At 43.1% G+C, this 18,586-nt stretch overlaps 1 protein-coding gene across 3 annotated transcripts in view; it reads right to left on the bottom strand.

The window, feature by feature from the left end:
* zbtb46 (zinc finger and BTB domain containing 46) overlaps positions 1-18,586 on the bottom strand; it is a 60,589-nt gene that overhangs the window by 26,771 nt on the left and 15,232 nt on the right. For 2 of the 3 annotated variants that reach the window (XM_005740448.1, XM_005740446.1), the window contains exons 2-3: positions 10,941-11,164; positions 9,884-10,823 (exon numbers count right to left, since the gene is read on the bottom strand). In XM_005740448.1, coding sequence (XP_005740505.1) covers positions 9,884-10,823; positions 10,941-11,126 — 1,126 coding nt within the window. In that variant the 5' untranslated portion in view covers positions 11,127-11,164. The remainder of the gene's footprint in view (positions 1-9,883; positions 10,824-10,940; positions 11,165-18,586) is intronic. The other variant, XM_005740447.1, reaches the window with a different exon arrangement.

Raw genomic sequence — 18,586 nt, 5'->3', positions numbered from 1 at the left:
TTCATGGATTTTTTTTTCACATTCTGTCTCTCACAGTTGAAGTGTACCTCTGGTGCAAATTACTGACCTCTGTCATCATTTTAGCTGGGGGAACTTGCACAATCGGTGGCTGACTAAATACTTTTTTGCCCCACTGTAGCACCTTTCAAACACTACAGCAATTCAAGCAAGTACAAGATTTTAATAAAAAAAACCTTTATTACAAAAAGGTATCATTGAATTATTTGCATTATTACAAATGTGACTATGCACTAGCATTTCTTCTTGCTTTTTTAAACTTTTGGAACCTAACCTGGAAATTCTGGTTTTACACAAGCAAACAAACTGACACAGATCCTGCTGATGAGGAGGAAGTTTAACCCACAGCTCTGCCTTTATTTGAAGCCCATGTACTCAATCTGAAACCACACACACACACACACACACACACACACACACACATGGCCGCGCACACACACAAACGCACGGCACAAGAAGTGGCTGTAGCTCCAGTGTACGAGATGAATGAAAACAGAAGTGACAGCGTAAATTGACAGGATGGTTAAAAAAGGTCCAAACAGACGGAGGGAAGGAGGGATAGAGGAGAGAAGAAGGGGAAGAATACTTGTGAAGGACAGATAGTGGCTTCCAGGACTGTTTTCAACAACGTCACTGTAACTATCAAACCCAAAAAGAACCGCACACAAACACACACACGTACACAGCCCAAGCCATAATTGTCCCCTGTGGTGATTTTGGCCTCTCCCTCCTAGTTTCTCATTGCTGTTGGCCAACTCTTCTGTATCTTTAACACTTTCTTTTTTCCTTTTTTTTTTTTTTTGAAAGAAAGGCAGAGGGGTGGGAGGTGGGGGGTGTCACAAGAGAAGGAAAGAGGGATGAAGGAGAAAGAAAGGTCTAAAGGAAGGAGGTGTAGAGGGGTGTGACAGCGGAAAGGGGGAATGAAGGGAAGGAGGGAAAAAGAGAGAATGAATGTGTAAGAGGAAGGGAGACTTTGCCCTCCAGCGGGAACACTCCCACGATTGTGTGTGTGTGTGTGTGTTTGTGCGTGTGCACGCTTGAGTGTTTGTGTGCGAGTTGTGTCACAGCCAAACCGACACACCCACAGGCTGTAGACCTCTATATCCTGTTCGGGTTGTCCGTTTGTCCAAACATCATGCCCTCCTCCCCCTCCTCTTCCTCATCGCTCCCCTTTTCTAACTGGTCGGACAGGGGTAGAGGCTGCTGAGGGAGTGGGTACAGTAAATAGAACAAAGCCACCTTTCTAAAATAAACAGACTGGGAAAGAGGAACTTCACATTGACTGAAAATGAGAGAGAAAGAGAGCGCATGCATTTGACTTGATGAACTTACTGTAAAGTACTTTATTTTAAGGTTAAACTCTTTCCTAAAGTTGCAGCTTCTGCTTCTACATGTCCGTCACTATGTCGGCGTACGTGTTTGCCCCTCTTTCGCTCTCCCCCACACTTAAGTATCAGTATCCTCCCTGCTTGTGCTTGACTAACTCTTGGTAATTTTTGGGTACCATGTCACACACCATGAGCTAGCAGTGTTATCCAGGCTCACTGACTACAAGGACCATTACTGGATATCAGATCACTGGAGGAGGGAGGCATCCTAGCGCACATCACATCACATCTCATGTGTCTAAATCAGGCGCTTTGTCATGGATCCTCCATCAAAGAGTGGAAGCAGGAGCAATCACTCATGTGTAAAACCAATTTGTTTTTAACATTAAATTGCAAGTTAACAAGTTAATTACAAGTGAAATTATAGTTTGTCATGTTTCTTACGCAGTTTTGTCCTGTGCCTGGCCTTCTGCACAGCAGCACCTTGAACTTATTCAAATGGAGCATTTCATGTGTGAAAAAATGTTACCGTATAAGGAGAATGGATTTACAGTAAATAAGTTCCTATTGTGGCAAATTAGGATCAGAAGTTCCCAAATTTAATTTTAACTGTAACACTATGACCCTGTCAGTTATCTTGCAACACCTTGAGCAATTCTGAAACCTGTGCAGAATGATGGGCATGTTCTGCACACCCAGGCATGACACAGGGCAACTTACTTCTTACTCATTCTATCATCATTATTAATCCATCAAAAAGAAATGCCTTTAAATCCACTTAGAAATCACAGGACCAAAGTGTATTAAAAACCACACGGCTATGTGTGTCTTCACCACAGACATCCACGTGTGCACTTCAAAGTGTAGCTGCTAACTGCTAATAAACCGTTACATTGCATCAATTTCCCAGTAAATAATAAGTAAATAAATGCAGCCCACATTTAACTTTACACAATACCCACCTTCTGTGCTGCCTACCTTCTATCGAGCATAACAAAGAGTCAAAATCCAGTTGTAGTAACGTTCTTTCATGTTGTGCTTTCATTATCTTGATATTTTTTGTCTTTTGTCTCTCTCTCTCTCAGACACACACACATGCACACACTCACTCACAGACACACACAAGCACGGGCGCGCACAGCAATGTGTCTGAGTAGTTAAAATGAGATAAGGTAAGTGATAGGTAAGCAAAAATAGAATGGTTATAGTGAGGTGTGCTTGCAAGGCAAATACTATTTAAAAAATTGTGTTTGACACAGATTTTGGTATTATTGATTTTTTAGGCACCGAACAAGTAGAGTAAAACAAGCTGTATGCGGTCATTGATATGAAAGGAAAAACGCGTCTCCAAAAGTCAACAGGAAAGCAAAGACAAATCAGTAATCGTCTTCTTTTTTAAAAGATGAACCTGAGCGTTAGAACAAATAACTGATAACTGAGAGTATAACAAATGTGTCGTCATGTCTAACTTCATAGGTGTGTGTTTTTGATCCGCAACCACAGACGTTAAATTTATCTTCCAAAGAAGTTTGAAGAGTTGCGTGTGGATGTGCCGGGGCCATGTTTTAGCTGTGGGGGTACTGCTATGAATGTTTAACCACAGAAACCTCTTGACCCACCCACCCCTGCATCGTGCCAACAGGACATCCTGTCAGGATGCATTCTGGGTAGTTTAATTCTGAGACCTGTGTGATCAATGCCAAGATGTTTGTGTGTGGTGCGTGTGTGTGTTGGGGGGGGTCTATTTGGCCACATTTTGAAGTGAGATGTTGGGATTATACTACAGAACATTTTAGAAGACATTTCCAGCTGCTGCGTGTATGCGTTTACATACCCGCGCTTTAGTGGGTGAGAGTCTACAGGTTGTGTGTGGGCTGTGGTTGACTAAAGCACACGCGCTGGCACGACCCAAGTTCACTCAAGGTGGGATGGCTAATCTTTAACCCCCCCTCAGCCAATCTCCAACAACACACACACACACATACGCAAACTATATCCTTCCCTTCTTCTTCTTCTTCTTCTCCTCCACCCAGCAATCCTTCTCTGGATTGTTCCAGGGGCAGGAGGTAGAGAGGTGGGGGGTGCTGACGTTCTGGAAAAAAGCCACGGTCAGGAGTGGGGAGGGGGCAGCTTCCTGTCCAAAATGGTTCTTTTAAAGCCAGAGAAGTATAAATAGAGCAGGTGTCAGTATTGAGAACTCAGAGAGAGAGAGAGAGAGAGTGCTGTGAGAGAAAAAGACAGACAGCAAGAGTGTGAAAAATTGTGTGAACGTGTGTGTGTGTGTGTGTGTGTGTGTGTGTGTGTGTGTGTGTGTGTGTGTGTGTGTGTGGGGTGTGATGCCGTGGTGGAGTAGGAGAAGGGGCTTTTAGCTGGTGGACTGCCCGTAATGTCCAGCAGGATGTGAGGTCATATGACAAAGAGGGCTGGTGGGCGGTGAGAAACGATTGGTTACCACAGTGATAATGGAACTTTTTTTCTTTTTAAATTTAGTGGGGACTGAAAAGGAGATGGAAAGAGCAAAAGGGGAAAAAAGAGTATTGCAGTGTTCTGTCACAACTCCCCAGAGAACATAAAAGACCATACAAGGGGGCAAATGAGTTTGTGTATGTGTGGTAGCAAAGGACAAAAAGGGGAAGGAGAGGATGGAGGGGAGAAGGGGGAAACTGAAGGAGGTGGGGTGAACAGGCCGTAGAAGTCAATAGGATGGGAGGAAAGGTCCAAAATCAGCTATGCAGTCAGAGAGGACAAAGCAGCAGAGCAAACAGAGGGTGGAGGAGACAGAAAGAGGCATAGAGAGAGGTCTGCAGTACAAAGGCGCAGAGAGACACAACTGATAATAGAATGACGGCGGAAAAAATGAGAAAGATGAACCAGGAGGCACGAGAAAAAGTGAACTGGAGTGAGTGAAAAAGTGAATCGGGGGGATTGACAAGAGAGGCCTCAACATGATGTAGTTATCTAACCCGTCATGTGTCAAACACTAAGCCATGAAGAAAGGGGTTAAAAATTAAGTCTACACAGTCTAAAATATTAAATCTATTTTGGTTTTTAATGAAGGAGGAGTGAATTAGGGACGAAATATGAGAGTAGATTATTAAACCGTGAGCGAGGAGATGGGAGAGGAAAAAGTGGAGAGGTGTTCGAAGGGTGTGGGGGTTGAAATCTGTTCATGGTGTTTTAAATATTAAACCTATTTCAAGTTTAATGAAGTGCAAATACTATGGGGAGAGTCTTAACTGGAATACAGAGAGGAAGGGGGCGAAAGGGGGATCCGATTCATTATTTCAAGTGTTCACCTTTAGACTGCCGAGACTTGGGGAGAGGAGCGCAGGGAGACGAAGAGGGAAAAAAAATTAGAGAAAGTTTATGCGGAAGTGCAAAGTAGAGGGCAATTTTGAGAGCACCTGTCTGCGGGCCCCCGAGTGGCTCCAGGAGGCTCCGGAGCACGAGAGGATGAAAATGTGAACTCGAGGACGCCAAAACACGCAGCGCCAACTGCAACGCTTAAGAGCTCGCGCGAATAAACAGGACGAGTTTCTATGGAAAAACGATTTCACTCTTTTTAGTGCATCTTTGTGGGTATATGTGTGAGCGAATGTGAATAAGTGGTTTAGGAGGGGAACTCTGAGGCCACAGAGCAGAGAGGAAGAGAGTCAGATAAAGATGTTGGATTTCAAAAAAGATTCTCGATGTAATCAATGTGCAACAGCTAGAGGGAAATGGAAAGAACAGCCCACGTGTGATTGAACTGTTCACGTCTACATAATCAGATGCTCTAAGCTGTGTGTATGTGAGCGTGTATATCACACCGGCCATTGCCAAAATCCCCCAAGCTGCCACTAAAGGTCACTGTGTGTGTGTGTGTGTGTGTGTGTGTGTTTTAATACCAGCAAAAACACACGCAAAAAATATTTCCAGTGCCGTTATTATGTGGGATAAAGATCAAGTTTGTGTTTGCCCCAAGTATAAAAGCAGCAAGAATTTTTTTTTTCAATCAATCGTTAACTCGTGTTTTCAGCAGCTCTGGCTTCTTCTCAGTCTGAGGGGGCAGGTTCAGAAGAAAGGGTGACGTCTGCCTCCAAAATGTCATATCCACCAACCAAAGAAGTGACTCCTACTTTAATAAAATAAGTAAAATGAGCACAGACGGCACATAATGTCTCAAAATGACACTCATATAGTCACAACTTAGCCGTCTTCCTGATATCTAGCGATATCTATAAATACTGTATGAGATTGTGTGTAGTGTGCACAATCTTACGTTTCATGAGTTGCCAAGAATATTATCGCTCATATGCACATTTGAGGTTCACTTTCATGGTTAATAAAAAAATATTTAATATTGTTTAATCAAACGAACTGCACTTAAGTAGCAGCTCTACAGTCTTGTGGACCACTCACAGCCGCATCCACTAACACACTGACACATCGAGGGCACCCAGGGCTGGGGTTGAGCTTCTTGCCCAGGGACACTTTGACATGCGGACTAGAGGAGCCGGGGATTGAGCTACCGGCCCAAGATTAGCAGACTACCAACTTTACCTCCTTTAAACACAGCTACCACATTCATCAAATTGATTAACTGATTGCACACCCTGCGTGGATTACACAAAGAGAGGCTGACTCAAGGCCCCACAGAAGAATATACTAAACTGATTAAAAAAAATAAAAAATTGACTCCTGATATTCAAAACAGTGTCTTTGATTTGCTGGAGCTTTCTAATCCAGGTCTGGACGAAGCAGCGGGGGCCAAACTAAAAATAATCTTGGATAATTATTCAAAGGTTTGAGACGTATGCGGGCAAAAGAAGTACAGACTATTAAAAACTCTCTTCCTCAAAAATTGTCACCTCTAATATAGTGTTGTGTAAAAAAGAAACATACACATGTTTCAGTTCCCTGAGATGTAAGCGCGGCTGGTTTCTTTTCTGGCTTCACGTGTGATGTTTCAAACATTCGTGGCGGCAGACAAGGTGAACGTAAGAAATGCGGAGATCAAGCGTTAGCACGGGAGAGAAAAGGATGCTGAGTGCTTACTGGCCTCAATAACGACATCAAGTGAACAGAGCAGATGCTTGCAATGGAAGGGGATCTAAAGAAAACAAATCCTAATTCCCGCAGCTGTTTATGTCAACATGGGCACATGGCATTTTCATGCACGCTAATACACTGAGCCTTTACGCAGCTATACATTATCCTTATATTAGAGAATGATCCAGTGAAATCCTCGTGGTTGTGCGTCATATAAGCATTTCTAATAGCAAAGCATAGACACTGATTACAGATGAATGAATGAGAGAGAGAGGGAGAGAAGGAGTGAGGGAGAGAGTGCGTCTAGGCACTTCTCATCAATAAAGAATGAAGCAATTAAGCTAATCTAAGACTGAAGGTGCCCTTTCTCCTGGATACCCTTTATGACAAGCAACAACTGGACTTCGTGAAACAACACCCTCACCACACTGACGAACTAACTCTAAACTGTTAACCTACCACCTCACAATAAGCACATTTAGCAGGCTTTGTTGTATTAGTAACATTTATTATGTCTGCATTTTTATTTCAACGTGACTGATTTAACGCCTGCTCGCAGTGTCTTGGCTTACTGTGAGAGTGAATGGAATGAATCATCATCATTATTATGCATACTTGCCATGTATGCTTTTTCTTTTCAACTGATGTGACCATTCAGAATGATCCCTACAAAAAAACAATAAAAAACAGCCTATAAGTCAATCAGCAGGAACTCAGGCAACTATTTGGAAAACTTGAAAATCGTTTATCAGGCAAACATTAAATGCGCTCTGATTTATATAATTGGCAGTAGGATAAACTGCGTTCGATCCCACACGTCAGTAAAACTAATGAAGTAAAGAATGAATGACTCAGTAATTACAGACTTTATTGCCTAAAGAATACAGTAGCAGACCTGCCATGGTCACATCATCAAAATAATGCAGCGTGGGCTTTCTATTTGTAGGGATAACAATCGCAGCAATAGGCTGCGTATGTACGTGTTTTACGTTTGTTGGGTCTGTTTGTTTTCATCTTTAAATTAATATTATTTATGTGTCAGCGGGAGCTTTTAGTGTTCCATTATTATAAGCTCTTTATTTGTCAAGTAGCAGCAAAGAATCTGTCATAAAACAGACGTAACTCTTTGCCATCGCTGTAATGCTTTCTAATATTATATTTGAAAAATCTGTAACAGAATCATGCATCACTTTCTAATTCTTTGGCATTTCCGTACAGCTTCACTCCTGATTGTGATCTTTGCCTGGAGGTGACAAAATCCTGGACTTAAGGGGGACTTAGGACTTAAGAACACTAACTCTCATAAGCTCACAGACATCCTGTATATTTTTAACCCTGACTTTGTCAAACAAACTTGTGGACATTACACATTACGAGCAGAGGAGCACTCCCACAACCAAAACAATTCACCACTCCCCGTACAGGCTCCCTGACTAATATCAGGCCACTAAACTTGTTCAGCAATCCCCTAAACTTTTACTGAGCACACAGACACCACCCACTGCAAACGGACTCAATACACAATATGGTGTCACACATCCTGATATAAACTGCCGCTGTTAAATCTCAAATAAGCCCACTGGTAACATGATGTTTTACTGCTAAATGGCATCCAACTGAAGGAGACCCAATCCTTCCATTCTTCGCCGTGCTGAGCCCAGTCCCAAAACCCGGGTGAAAGCGAGGATAAATGGTTGCCTTTTGGCGAGCACCAGGCGAGTCTACACCAGCAGCAACACTAGACTTCCTCTAACCTTTAGGTGAGACAACACCTTTCTTATTAATGGCTGCTTCACCACAGGCAGGCTTAAACTCTTCTTTCCACCACAGCTCAGAACCATGGTTATAGCCAAGGGACTTAATAGAGCCATTCAGCTTGTGAGTGCATGTGGTTCTGGCACCGTACTACAATCACAAAATCAGGGACCTGGGACATTTTTATTAATTTAATCAGTTTACTTTTTGTTGATTTCCAAAGTGGGTTTAATTAGTTTTAAAGGCCTTTTTTTATTATAACATGCGGTTGTTTACCAAGGGCAAGAAATTAAGAAGAATTCTGTCTCCTCATGCTTTTGATCAAATTCAATCTTTCTTTAACTTAAACTTCTTCTTTCTGAAGTATAATTTTTAATTTCCATTTCAGTTTGTGAAAACATTTTTTTGTTTTTCATATCCACTCCCGGTTTTAGCTTTAGTAACCCCAATAACCTTGCTTAGAAGACTTTGAGATGCACAGCCTAACTCTCGTAAGCCCGGTACGATGCACTCTCCACCGTGCGTTTCTTTTTGTCTCTGTCGTTTTTCCTTCTCATTACCCCTCTCATCTGCCACTCTCTCTTCCTTTTCCCTCCTCTCGCCCTTTCCAGAAGGTCCTTCCCTAAACCCCAGAGAGAGGGGAGGAGCTTGGGATGGCGAGGACGCGCTGGTAATCCGTGCAGTGACCCAGGTCAATTCAATTATCCTGTTTTCTTTCGCTGCGCGACGCGTGTGCCCATTTCACAGCCAACTCCCTTAATGCGCCCAGGATTAGCTTCCCTTACTTTTAATGATCTACCTATCGACGCCTTGGGCTTCACATAGACACACACACACGCTCACACTCACACAGAGGTGAACGAACACACACACACACACACAGACAGGTAAGTTTTTCATGTATAAGTTTTAGTCTAAAGGAATTCACTAAACACACAAGGCCGAGGATCAAGACAGGCTTTCTCAAAATAAATATGTGTTCATGAGTGTGTTTGCATATGCATTTGCTTGTTTATGTGGGAGTGTGGCTTACATAAACTGCAGTAAGGAGAGGATTTCATTATCCATCTGCATTTACCCAGGCTTCACCTCACACCTCCAAGATTTGAGATAATCATCTTAGGCCTAACACGTTAGTGTATAAGCTCGCTAATCTCAACCCCGGAGGAGGAAAAGAGGTCATTTTATACTAGTAAACTGTGGATAGCTGACATGCATTGAAATACGCATGCAGGAATGAAAGTATTAGGCACTAATGCACCGTATTGTAAAGTGTCATGCACACTCTAATGCACATAAAGTCAACAAAGCAATTTAATTGCTCCAACACATCTACTGGTCTGTTGGTTAGAAGATGGCTTTTAAAAGATAAATTAGATTTTGCTACAGTTAGGTGTTAGGTGACACTCTCACCCAATTAAATAACCTGATCTTATTATCTCACCAGTAATCACTAATTACATGACTGGATAACTAACTAAGTAGGGACCAGCATTGTAAAACTCTAGCAACTCCAGGACACCCTAAAGCCTCAAAGTCATCAAATCAGCACCACAAAGGGCTTTCTTTGGCCTCCCTCCATCCTACCAGTTTTGAGAGCCTGTCCAATTTAATTCCATCTGCTGCTGTTCTGTTGACCTGATAATCTAAAGACCACATTTCTGACCTAAAGACACCCGGTTTGTTTTCACTATTACTGCTTTTAAACTTTCCACAAATAGGAGAAAGTGTTCTAAGCTTGTCGGTCCTACCTGGGATATCCTGCCCGTTGTAGTTCCATCCAGCTACAGCCAGCATGGAGGGCAGAGGAGATCCAGGCCTACTGTCTCTTTCTCTCTCTCTGTCCCGCTCGCGGTCCCAGTTCCTCTCAGCCTGCTGGGTAATATGTCTGACTGTGTCCTTGTTCTTCCTGTTCTTCCTTCGCCCTGATCCTGACAGAGGTTGCCAGGGCCCTTCTCCACCTCCTCCACCAGGTCCCCCAGTCCCTTGCTCCGCCTGGCTTTGGGCTGCCCCCCTGGGAGTGTCCCGGGGATGAGAGGAGGAGGCAGGGGATACCTGTTCCTCTTTGACAGTGATGCCAGGCCGATAGTCGTGAGGCCATGCAGGCTGAGAGTCATGGCAGGCTTCTTCCTGGCTCTCATGGCTCTTCGGTGGTTCTTGGTCCTCCTTTCCATACGTGCTGCCACCCTCATGGCAGCTGGCGATGGCTGAGTCCCCAGAAGAGTTGGCCGGGCTGGTCCGGCGAGCCAGCCAAGGAGAGGTGCTGCGACCAGACATGATGGAAGCAAGGGCTTCAGACGCCATGCCCACTATGCCCCCTCCGCCTCCTAAACCAGCTCCTGCAACACCCCCTGCCCCTGGTAGACCAGCTCCTCCTCCACCACCTCCAGCGCCCCCGCCTCCACCTAGGCCAGCGGCAGCCACAGCGCCCATTTCAAAATCGGCCAGCTCATCAGCCATCTCTGAGCGGATGCTGATGTCTAGTGCAGCCTTGATGAAGCTGTGGCAAGCCTGGACAATATCTGTCATCTGCAGGTAGCTGGCAGCTGACATGACCTCAATCACATTCTTACTGGTGAGAGCAAGGTGCGCCGAGTACATGAAGTCCAGGATGGCTTTGAAGCCTGTTGCTGTGACAATATCCAGATGAGTGACAGTAGTCTGGTGGTGAGGCTCTGCCCCCTTTTTAACCTGGAAGGTTATAAGAAGGAGTATTAACAGCAGTGGTTTAAAAAAATATTTACCTCATGCTATAAAGGAAAAATATCTGTAAAAGATCATTTTTTTTGCCCCAACGAGGTCTCTTACCTGGCAGTAAAGAGTCTTAAAGTAGCGTGACGATCCCAGGAGGACATTCTTATGAGCTTTGAAGATCTTTCCGTCCACAATGACACAGGCATCGCAAAGGATGCCATGCTGCCTCTGCTCATTGAGCTCTCTGAGGAGCTGACGGTAGTGAGACGAGATCTCCATGTCCTCCTTCCTGTTGTTCATCTGTGTAGCTGAACAAAAGCCTCTCCTCCAAACATCTGCTGGAAAATTAAAGACGACGTGCAATCAGTCAACTAAATCTGCAAAACATATCAAAATATTTTAAGTGTACTATTTCAAATGTACAGTACGGACGTCTGGTTTCTGCAATGCAGAGAAATAGATAAATATGTATATATAGCAGCAATAGAATCTAATCCACTTTTGCAAACCTTATTTAATTTTCATGTAACGAGGGGAGAAAAAAATTGAATTTAACTGAACCACTCTTTTATAGATGAGCCAGGGTAAGGATATATCAGTAATGACTGTGACATAAAAAAAAACAAAAAAACCTGACATCAATGGAAACCACATCTCAAATGCCGTAGTTTGATGTCTAAAAACAGCCCAGTAACAAATAGTCAAAATTCTCTGTGTTTAAACCGTGTCTGACAGGTACATTTATGTGTGTGTGGGAGTGTGTGTGGCTGCGAGTGTGTGTGTGTGTGTGTGTGTGTGTGAGTGAGTGTGTGTGTGAGTTTGTGTGTGAGAGAGAGAGAGCATGTGTAAGCTCATTAAAAATGTCAGTTAAAAAGTGTAACACTTTCACAAAACAGTTGTTGAGGGAGCAAACAGACTCATTTAGTACGGACCACTTCACCATTACATATATCAATAAACACAGCCTCGGTTCCTATTTGTTTTATTTTTATTTTTTTTCTCGTTTCCCTTTGACTATGAATATTCAATCAGCTGTCTAGTTAAGACAGAAATCCACTCTTGAACCTTCACCTCAGTGTTTGTGATCTTGCACGGTTCAGTCAAGGTTTGCGAACACTGAGGTTTTTTTTTTTTTTCTTTAACTACAAAGAAAGGACCCTTAATGACAAATTGTGGAGTGGCTTGACTGTCAGGGAACAAAGATCTAACTTTCATGGTGGTACAACAGGAAGACTGTCATATTTTATTGTTATTCTTGCAAATTAAATCCCATAAAAAAGCTCACGACTTGAATGTTTACAATCTCTTATCTCATAAGAGAGATTCTACTTTTAGCCACACAAATAACAATTTCTGATTTGTCTTTTTGGGGGTTTTTTTGGTTTTTTTTATCATTTTTTCCTTTGAATGTAGATGAAACAGTATAGCCTGCTGTGCACAGGTTAGGTGACACATAAGATGTACTGTGAGCTCAAACACTGCAGAAGCGCTGCAGGAAAAGGCCATAGCGAGGGGAGTGAAGAAGGAGACAAAGGGAGACGTGAACATCGTTATGTTGAACCAGGGAAGAAGGTGGCAGGAAAACAAAGAGAAACCACATTAAGATTTTTCAAATACAAACATGTACATGCACACAGAGAGAGGGAGAGAGAGGAAGAAGAAGACCCACACATGCAGGCAGTACATTAGCCAGAGCATTAGCAGCCGCCGCTCCTGCTCTTGTCTCGGTGAGGGCTAAATCGTGGGGACGCAGAGTGTTACCAAACGCAGCAGTGATTTGTTTTGGGAACGCCACAGCTGTCAACTCTCATGGGACATTCTAAGAGATGACAGCTCGGGTTGGCCAAGGTGACAGCAGCGTTTGCTCGGGGGCCGGCACACTTCAGGTCATGTTTAGCAAAGCTCTGCTCAACCTGATGGCTTGTAAGATCAGATAAATCCACAGTGTCTCCCACGTCCACTTGGACAAACACACCTCCTATGAACAGCAGTGGACAAGTGGATGGAGTGATGGTGACAACTAGTGAAGCCTGCCTTGCACAAGTAGAAAAAAAAAACAATCAATGCAAAGCACGCTCAAAACCTTTCGCTGTGATTGGTGTTCGTCAGAGAGAGAAAAAAACTGCGAGGAGGAGGAAAGTTGGATGTGAAGGTAGAATAACAGTGTCCCTCAAAGTCTCAAAAGGTACGTTTTGACGCAATGCTTTTATCCACCAGCTCACACATTTCTCAGAAAAAATCTATTGGCAGTTTAACCTTGAAATATTTTTTCCTTTCTGCATTGCTCTGATAGAGGTATTGAGAGTCTTCACCTCTCACCTCTGAGGACAAACCGAGCAGCTTTAAAGACATAGCTGTTCTGCTCCTCATCCCTCTGTTCTTCTTCTCTCAGGGCCACTGGCACATCCAATTGTATAGACAAGTCTATAAGATAGACTTGCTCTCAGAGCCAGATAAAACACAAAAGGAGTCATTTATTCACTGAGATATATTCCTGTGGTTTCTGTGCCTGGCGTTTTTTTCTCCCAACCAACATGGATGGAGAAATAAAGGGTCACTGTACAGCACACACACACCGTTCAGCAGCGGTCAGCACCATTTCAGACATAGATTTGTTGGTAGTTTAGAGGAAGTCAGCTATATCATGTCATTAGGTGGAGCAATAACGTCTTCGCTCACACATTTAGGATCAGCCAGCTCTCTGTTTCCGTCTGTGTTACAAAGATGAGCTCTCGACTGAATGAGTAACATGAAAAAAAAGGAAAAGAAATTAAAAAAAATGTGTTTCTTTGTCACACTAACCAAAATTTCTTTGGGTTTTAAAATCAAAGTTGGACAAAGGACATCTTAAGAATCACCTTGGACTTTCTAAAATTGCACTATAGGAATGTTCATTATTATTTAATGGTGTGTAGAGAGAGGGATTAACGTCTAAGTTGAAAAAGCCGGCAGATTAGCAGGTGATGAAAACAACCATTAGTTACAGCCTGTGCAGGAATCAGTTTGTAACAAAATTCATTGCACATCTATAACTCAGAGAAGTCAGAAACGTCTGACACAGATATCGTGCATCAGTGCTACGCACCACGAGATGAGGGGGAAAAAAATGTGATTGTAATTTGATCTGACTTATTTTAAATACAGCTTACAATCCTTATCAGCGTATAGTTGCGACTTTTCATATTCTGCTGTGATGGGTGTCCATAGATCTAATGATAATGGCCCTGTGGTAGTGCTCTGATACAATAGACCAGGTACAAAAAAGGTGTCATTGAGTTTGGTTGAACGTAATGTGAGCGCGCAGCTAGAATTGCACCCCAAAACATGTTAAATGATGCCTTAGATTTACCAAAAGCAGCAACCAGTGGAGTGTAAAACAAGAAAAAACCCCAAACAGCAGTGACTGAGAGAAAAAGAGAAAGAAAGGGAGAGGTATAATCAGATTTATTGCCTCAACAGACTCGAGACATACTGAGTTAGTCGTTAGGTAGAGAAAAGCAGCTTTAATGGAGAGCGCTTTGACCTCTAAACTCTTTGCTTGCCTAATTGGCTTGTTTAATTTCAGCATGTCCAAATCCCTCCAGTCAAAGACTCCTTTTCCAGAGGAACCAATCCTGAGCTACACATAAACATCGTGTTCATAGTAGCTTCTCTCTTCCTCAAAGGTCTCCGACTTTTTACCCCAGAATCACCAAGACCAAAACCCATCCCTTCTACAATATGAGTACAGCCTGCAGTTATATTAAATCATTACTTTTTTCAAATATACTGTATATATCTGATGCAAGAATGGAAGGCAAGGTAAAATGAACTTGTCAAACAATCAGCCATACAGAGAGCGAGCCAGAGACTTTTGCGTCTCATCCAAAGCATTAGCAGTCTCACCAAGGCTACAGAAACTAAAGCCTGCTTTCAGGATGTCACACAGCAGGAAGAAAAAGCTTTTCATCCTTCTATGAAATTTCACTGCAAAAGTGAAAAATAAATAATGAAAAAGAAGCAAGGAACAAGTCATCAGGAGGCAGGCTGACAGTCTGTGTGCGCCTGTTTGAGGTCAGAGAAGATTGTTTCAGTAAAGCATGCCACTGGAGCTCCAAGTCCCTGTCACCCTTCTGAGGCCAAATCAAAAGTGACTGTCCTCCTTAACCCCTCCTTTCTTCACACACACACACACGCGCACATACAAAATCAAAAGCACCGTTCCCCTCAAAACACGCACACACATTCAGTCCCTGCCCCTAAATACACAATACACATGCAAGAACTAAAAACACCCACGTTCACACGCTTAGCAGAGCCGTCATGGCATCACACCCGGTTTGTCCTGGTCACATCACGGCAAAGTCACTTTAGGCCCCAGCCAGACGACTAAAGAGATGAGACGTGTGATGGAGTGAGAGAATGGGGCTTCCTCCTTCTTCTGTTTCTCTTAATGCAGCCTGTCCCTCTGAGCCACTTCTCTGCCTCCTTGACCGCACAGGACCGAGGGGAGACGGAGCGCAAGGTCCTTGTGGATCAAAGCCAGAGCGATACTTTGTTTGTACTAGGGTTTAACACAGAGCTTTCACGGCAGGCCAACGCTGAGATTCCACGAGGGATTCGCACATCACTCTGGATGAAGAAGTTACAACATGTGCAACATCTTCGAACAGGGTGATAATATGGGATTGCACGACATATTTTAGCAAATACAACTCGCTCAAAAGCACACTTTTACTTTTGGTGTCTGTTGATTCAGCCGTCATTAACATTCCTGTCAGCAGGTACACAGATTAACTGGCTTTAAAATTCCTTCATGTGCATGTTAGCAGTATCTGGGCAGTTTGCGGTTGTATTTATTTTGAATTAACGGATTTCCAGTTGGTCAGGGCAAATTATCATTAAGTGGCCAATGTGCTGCTCGCAAAACCGGCACCCTCAGCTAATCACTCCAAATTCAAATTGTGGCCTTCTGCTCGACAAATGTAACAATTCAGCTCATTATTTGATAAAATGAGTTCGACATGTCAAACCGAGTGAACACAGAGTTCACACAGCCCCCATTTTGAGTGGCCACATAAATAAATAAATCCATTAATAAATCAAGAGAAAAAAACACAAACTGATCAAATCATGAGAGTGAAAACATTTTAAAAACATTTAAAGTACAGCGTGAACTTGTTTTTGCGCGTATAAAATTCGTTTGGTTCATTTACACCACTTTTCTGTGTTTTGCATTTACATTGTTGTTTCAGATATTTCTTTCAAGAGTCTATGGAGACCAACGGCAGCTAAACGAGATCGAATATTAGACTTATGTTCAAAATAATGAACATAGCACAGCACGGATTACAGAATACATGCCAAAGGGCACAGTGCTGCAATAGATCTCTTATCTTTACTAATACAAGATCAATTCATTTAATTCATAAACAAAAGCAGGCCTTATTACACTGAATTCCCCCCGTTTAACATCCCTATCATTATCTTGGCGCTGTCTTTGACAATCAGCAGGGGAGGATGCAATAGAAACTGGCCAGAGATTGAAGAAGTGAATGAATATAAGGAGGTAGGCAGAGGAATATCAAAGCGGGACTCGGTAGCCAAGAGCTGGCATTTATGCTGTCAACCACCCCGGCTTCATGCCTGAGCTACAGAATTTTATCAGTTAAGCTAAAAAGGCAACACGCTCCTTTTTGCATATTTTCTAGTACTGACTTGCACCATCACCCTATCATATCAGAGCAGGCAGTTTCTGTGGAAAAAGGAACCGAGGTGGCAGGTCTGAACTGAATGATTATGTGCTGTGTTAACCTTTCAAACAAAGTAGAATAAAACTAAGTTGTTTATATTACGTGGCTTTTTGACACTAATACCGACAAAAATAAGAGGAAGTAAGAATTTGTTTATTTGAATGTGAGTGGACTCTTTTTTTCTGCGTAATGAGAGAAAAGTACTGGAACAAATTAGAACATGCATAAAGGGAATTAAAATGATATTCGGCTGAACAATAGAGGCACTGTTCTTACATACACATGTGGCACAGGGCAGCTGTTACTTTCTAGTTTCAAATCTACTGCTTCCACTACTTAAAAAACAAAACAAAAAAAGTTCTATTGAATTTCAAGGTTTATTATTTTCAATGTAAAACTGAATGTGTGATGAGTGTTATCGATGTTCGCCGAACACTTTACAAATCAGGGTCCTACAAGAGGTCGCGTTGAATGCGGGACGAGGTTACGCGAAAACGGAGCAAGGTGAAGAGTCAAAAGGGAGACAGAGGGAAAAAAACGTAGAGCTGGAGAGATGAGAATGGAAGAGATAAAGACCACTGAAAAACAGAGAAAAAAAAAAGAGCTAGAGCAGAGAATCACAGAAACGCCAAGGCTAGAACGATGGAGAGAGAAGATAGAAAGAGGGGGAGACAGGAAGAGAGGGGAGAGTGACTCAGGCAGCCAATATTTTTTAAACAGCTTTGCTTCCACTCAACTGGGCATCAAGGCCATTATCCCGGGGTTAATCCCCAATCCGACGGAGCTGGCAGCCTTCCGGGACAAGCCAGGGTGGCAGTCCATCAACAAGGCGGGCACGAACAAAAATAACACACACATACTCAAACACATGCATATGACACAGAGCCAGGCCCAGGCAGGCATGCAAGCAATTAGAAAAATAAAATAAAACAACAAAGCTATTAGCTGGCTTGTTCTTAGCTGCTTTTTCCTTTATTGTCAGTTGAAAAAAAAAACTATTGCTAATCTCTTGTCTGTCATTTTATCTCCGTTTCTGACTTCTTTAAATCTCCCTGTAGGTTTTCTGTGTTTTCTCCCCTTCTCCCCTTGTTTCTTTTATCACACGCCCTCCATCTGTCCACCTTTATTTTCTCCACCTTCCCCACCAGCTCTAATCATGCCACATTTTGCACCTCTACCTCACTCTCCCTTTCTCTGCCCACTCTCTGTTTCACTGGCCGGCATCCAAGGAGCCAAGGTGGAGGAAGAGATTGACTCAAAGAAGGATAGCCATGTCATGTGGAGAGGGACCAAAGAGGATCCGGGAGGCTTAGGGAGACTTAGCAAAACTCCCTTCATCCCTTGCTTTTCCATCCTTGGTCACACCTTGCACACACTGACCAAAAACAATACCCGCACCTCCCTTATTTTCACCTGAAGACTTTCATGCAGTTACCTGTATTTCTTCTTATTGTTTTGGGGTTTTTTTTGCACATCCAAAAAGATCAGCCTCTACAACCCTCCCATCATTCCGTCCCACTGATCTATACGGTTAAGCAGCTCCAGACGTTTTCCGGCACCATGCATTCTCACCTTCAGCCAGGCAGGTGTTAAGCCTAGAGTGATCTAATGGAAATCCGCTGATAGTAAGGATGGACTGGGATCATCCCGGAGTGACCGGGAAAGAGGTGTGACTCAAACACACTGGTGTTGATGTCCTTTACCTTAAATACCCTGGCTGGGTTTCAGCTTCACCTTAAATGCCTTGCAACCTGTGACACTACTTATTATTTTAGAGTTTTAAAAAAAGGGTGAGAAGATCCATGTGACCATCTCTCTGTTGTCTTTTTCCTGTGTCTTCCTCCTTCACACTCCAAGATGTGTGTGTGTGTGTGTGTGTGAGTGAATGTAGTTTCTGGGCTATCTTTCTCTCTAGGCCCCTAAGCCTGCTATGTCTCCCATGGTAACTCCCTGACTGACGACCCGGGGCTTAGCCTAAATTCTCCCTCTATTAAAAGCTGTGAAATGCAAATAATGAAACATCTCATT

This window comes from Pundamilia nyererei, unplaced genomic scaffold (genome assembly GCF_000239375.1).
Source record: "Pundamilia nyererei isolate P.nyererei 1_Seehausen unplaced genomic scaffold, PunNye1.0 scaffold00100, whole genome shotgun sequence".
NCBI lineage: Eukaryota > Metazoa > Chordata > Actinopteri > Cichliformes > Cichlidae > Pundamilia > Pundamilia nyererei.
Note: the sequence above shows the minus strand (reverse complement) of the source record. Positions and strands in the feature narration are given on the sequence as shown.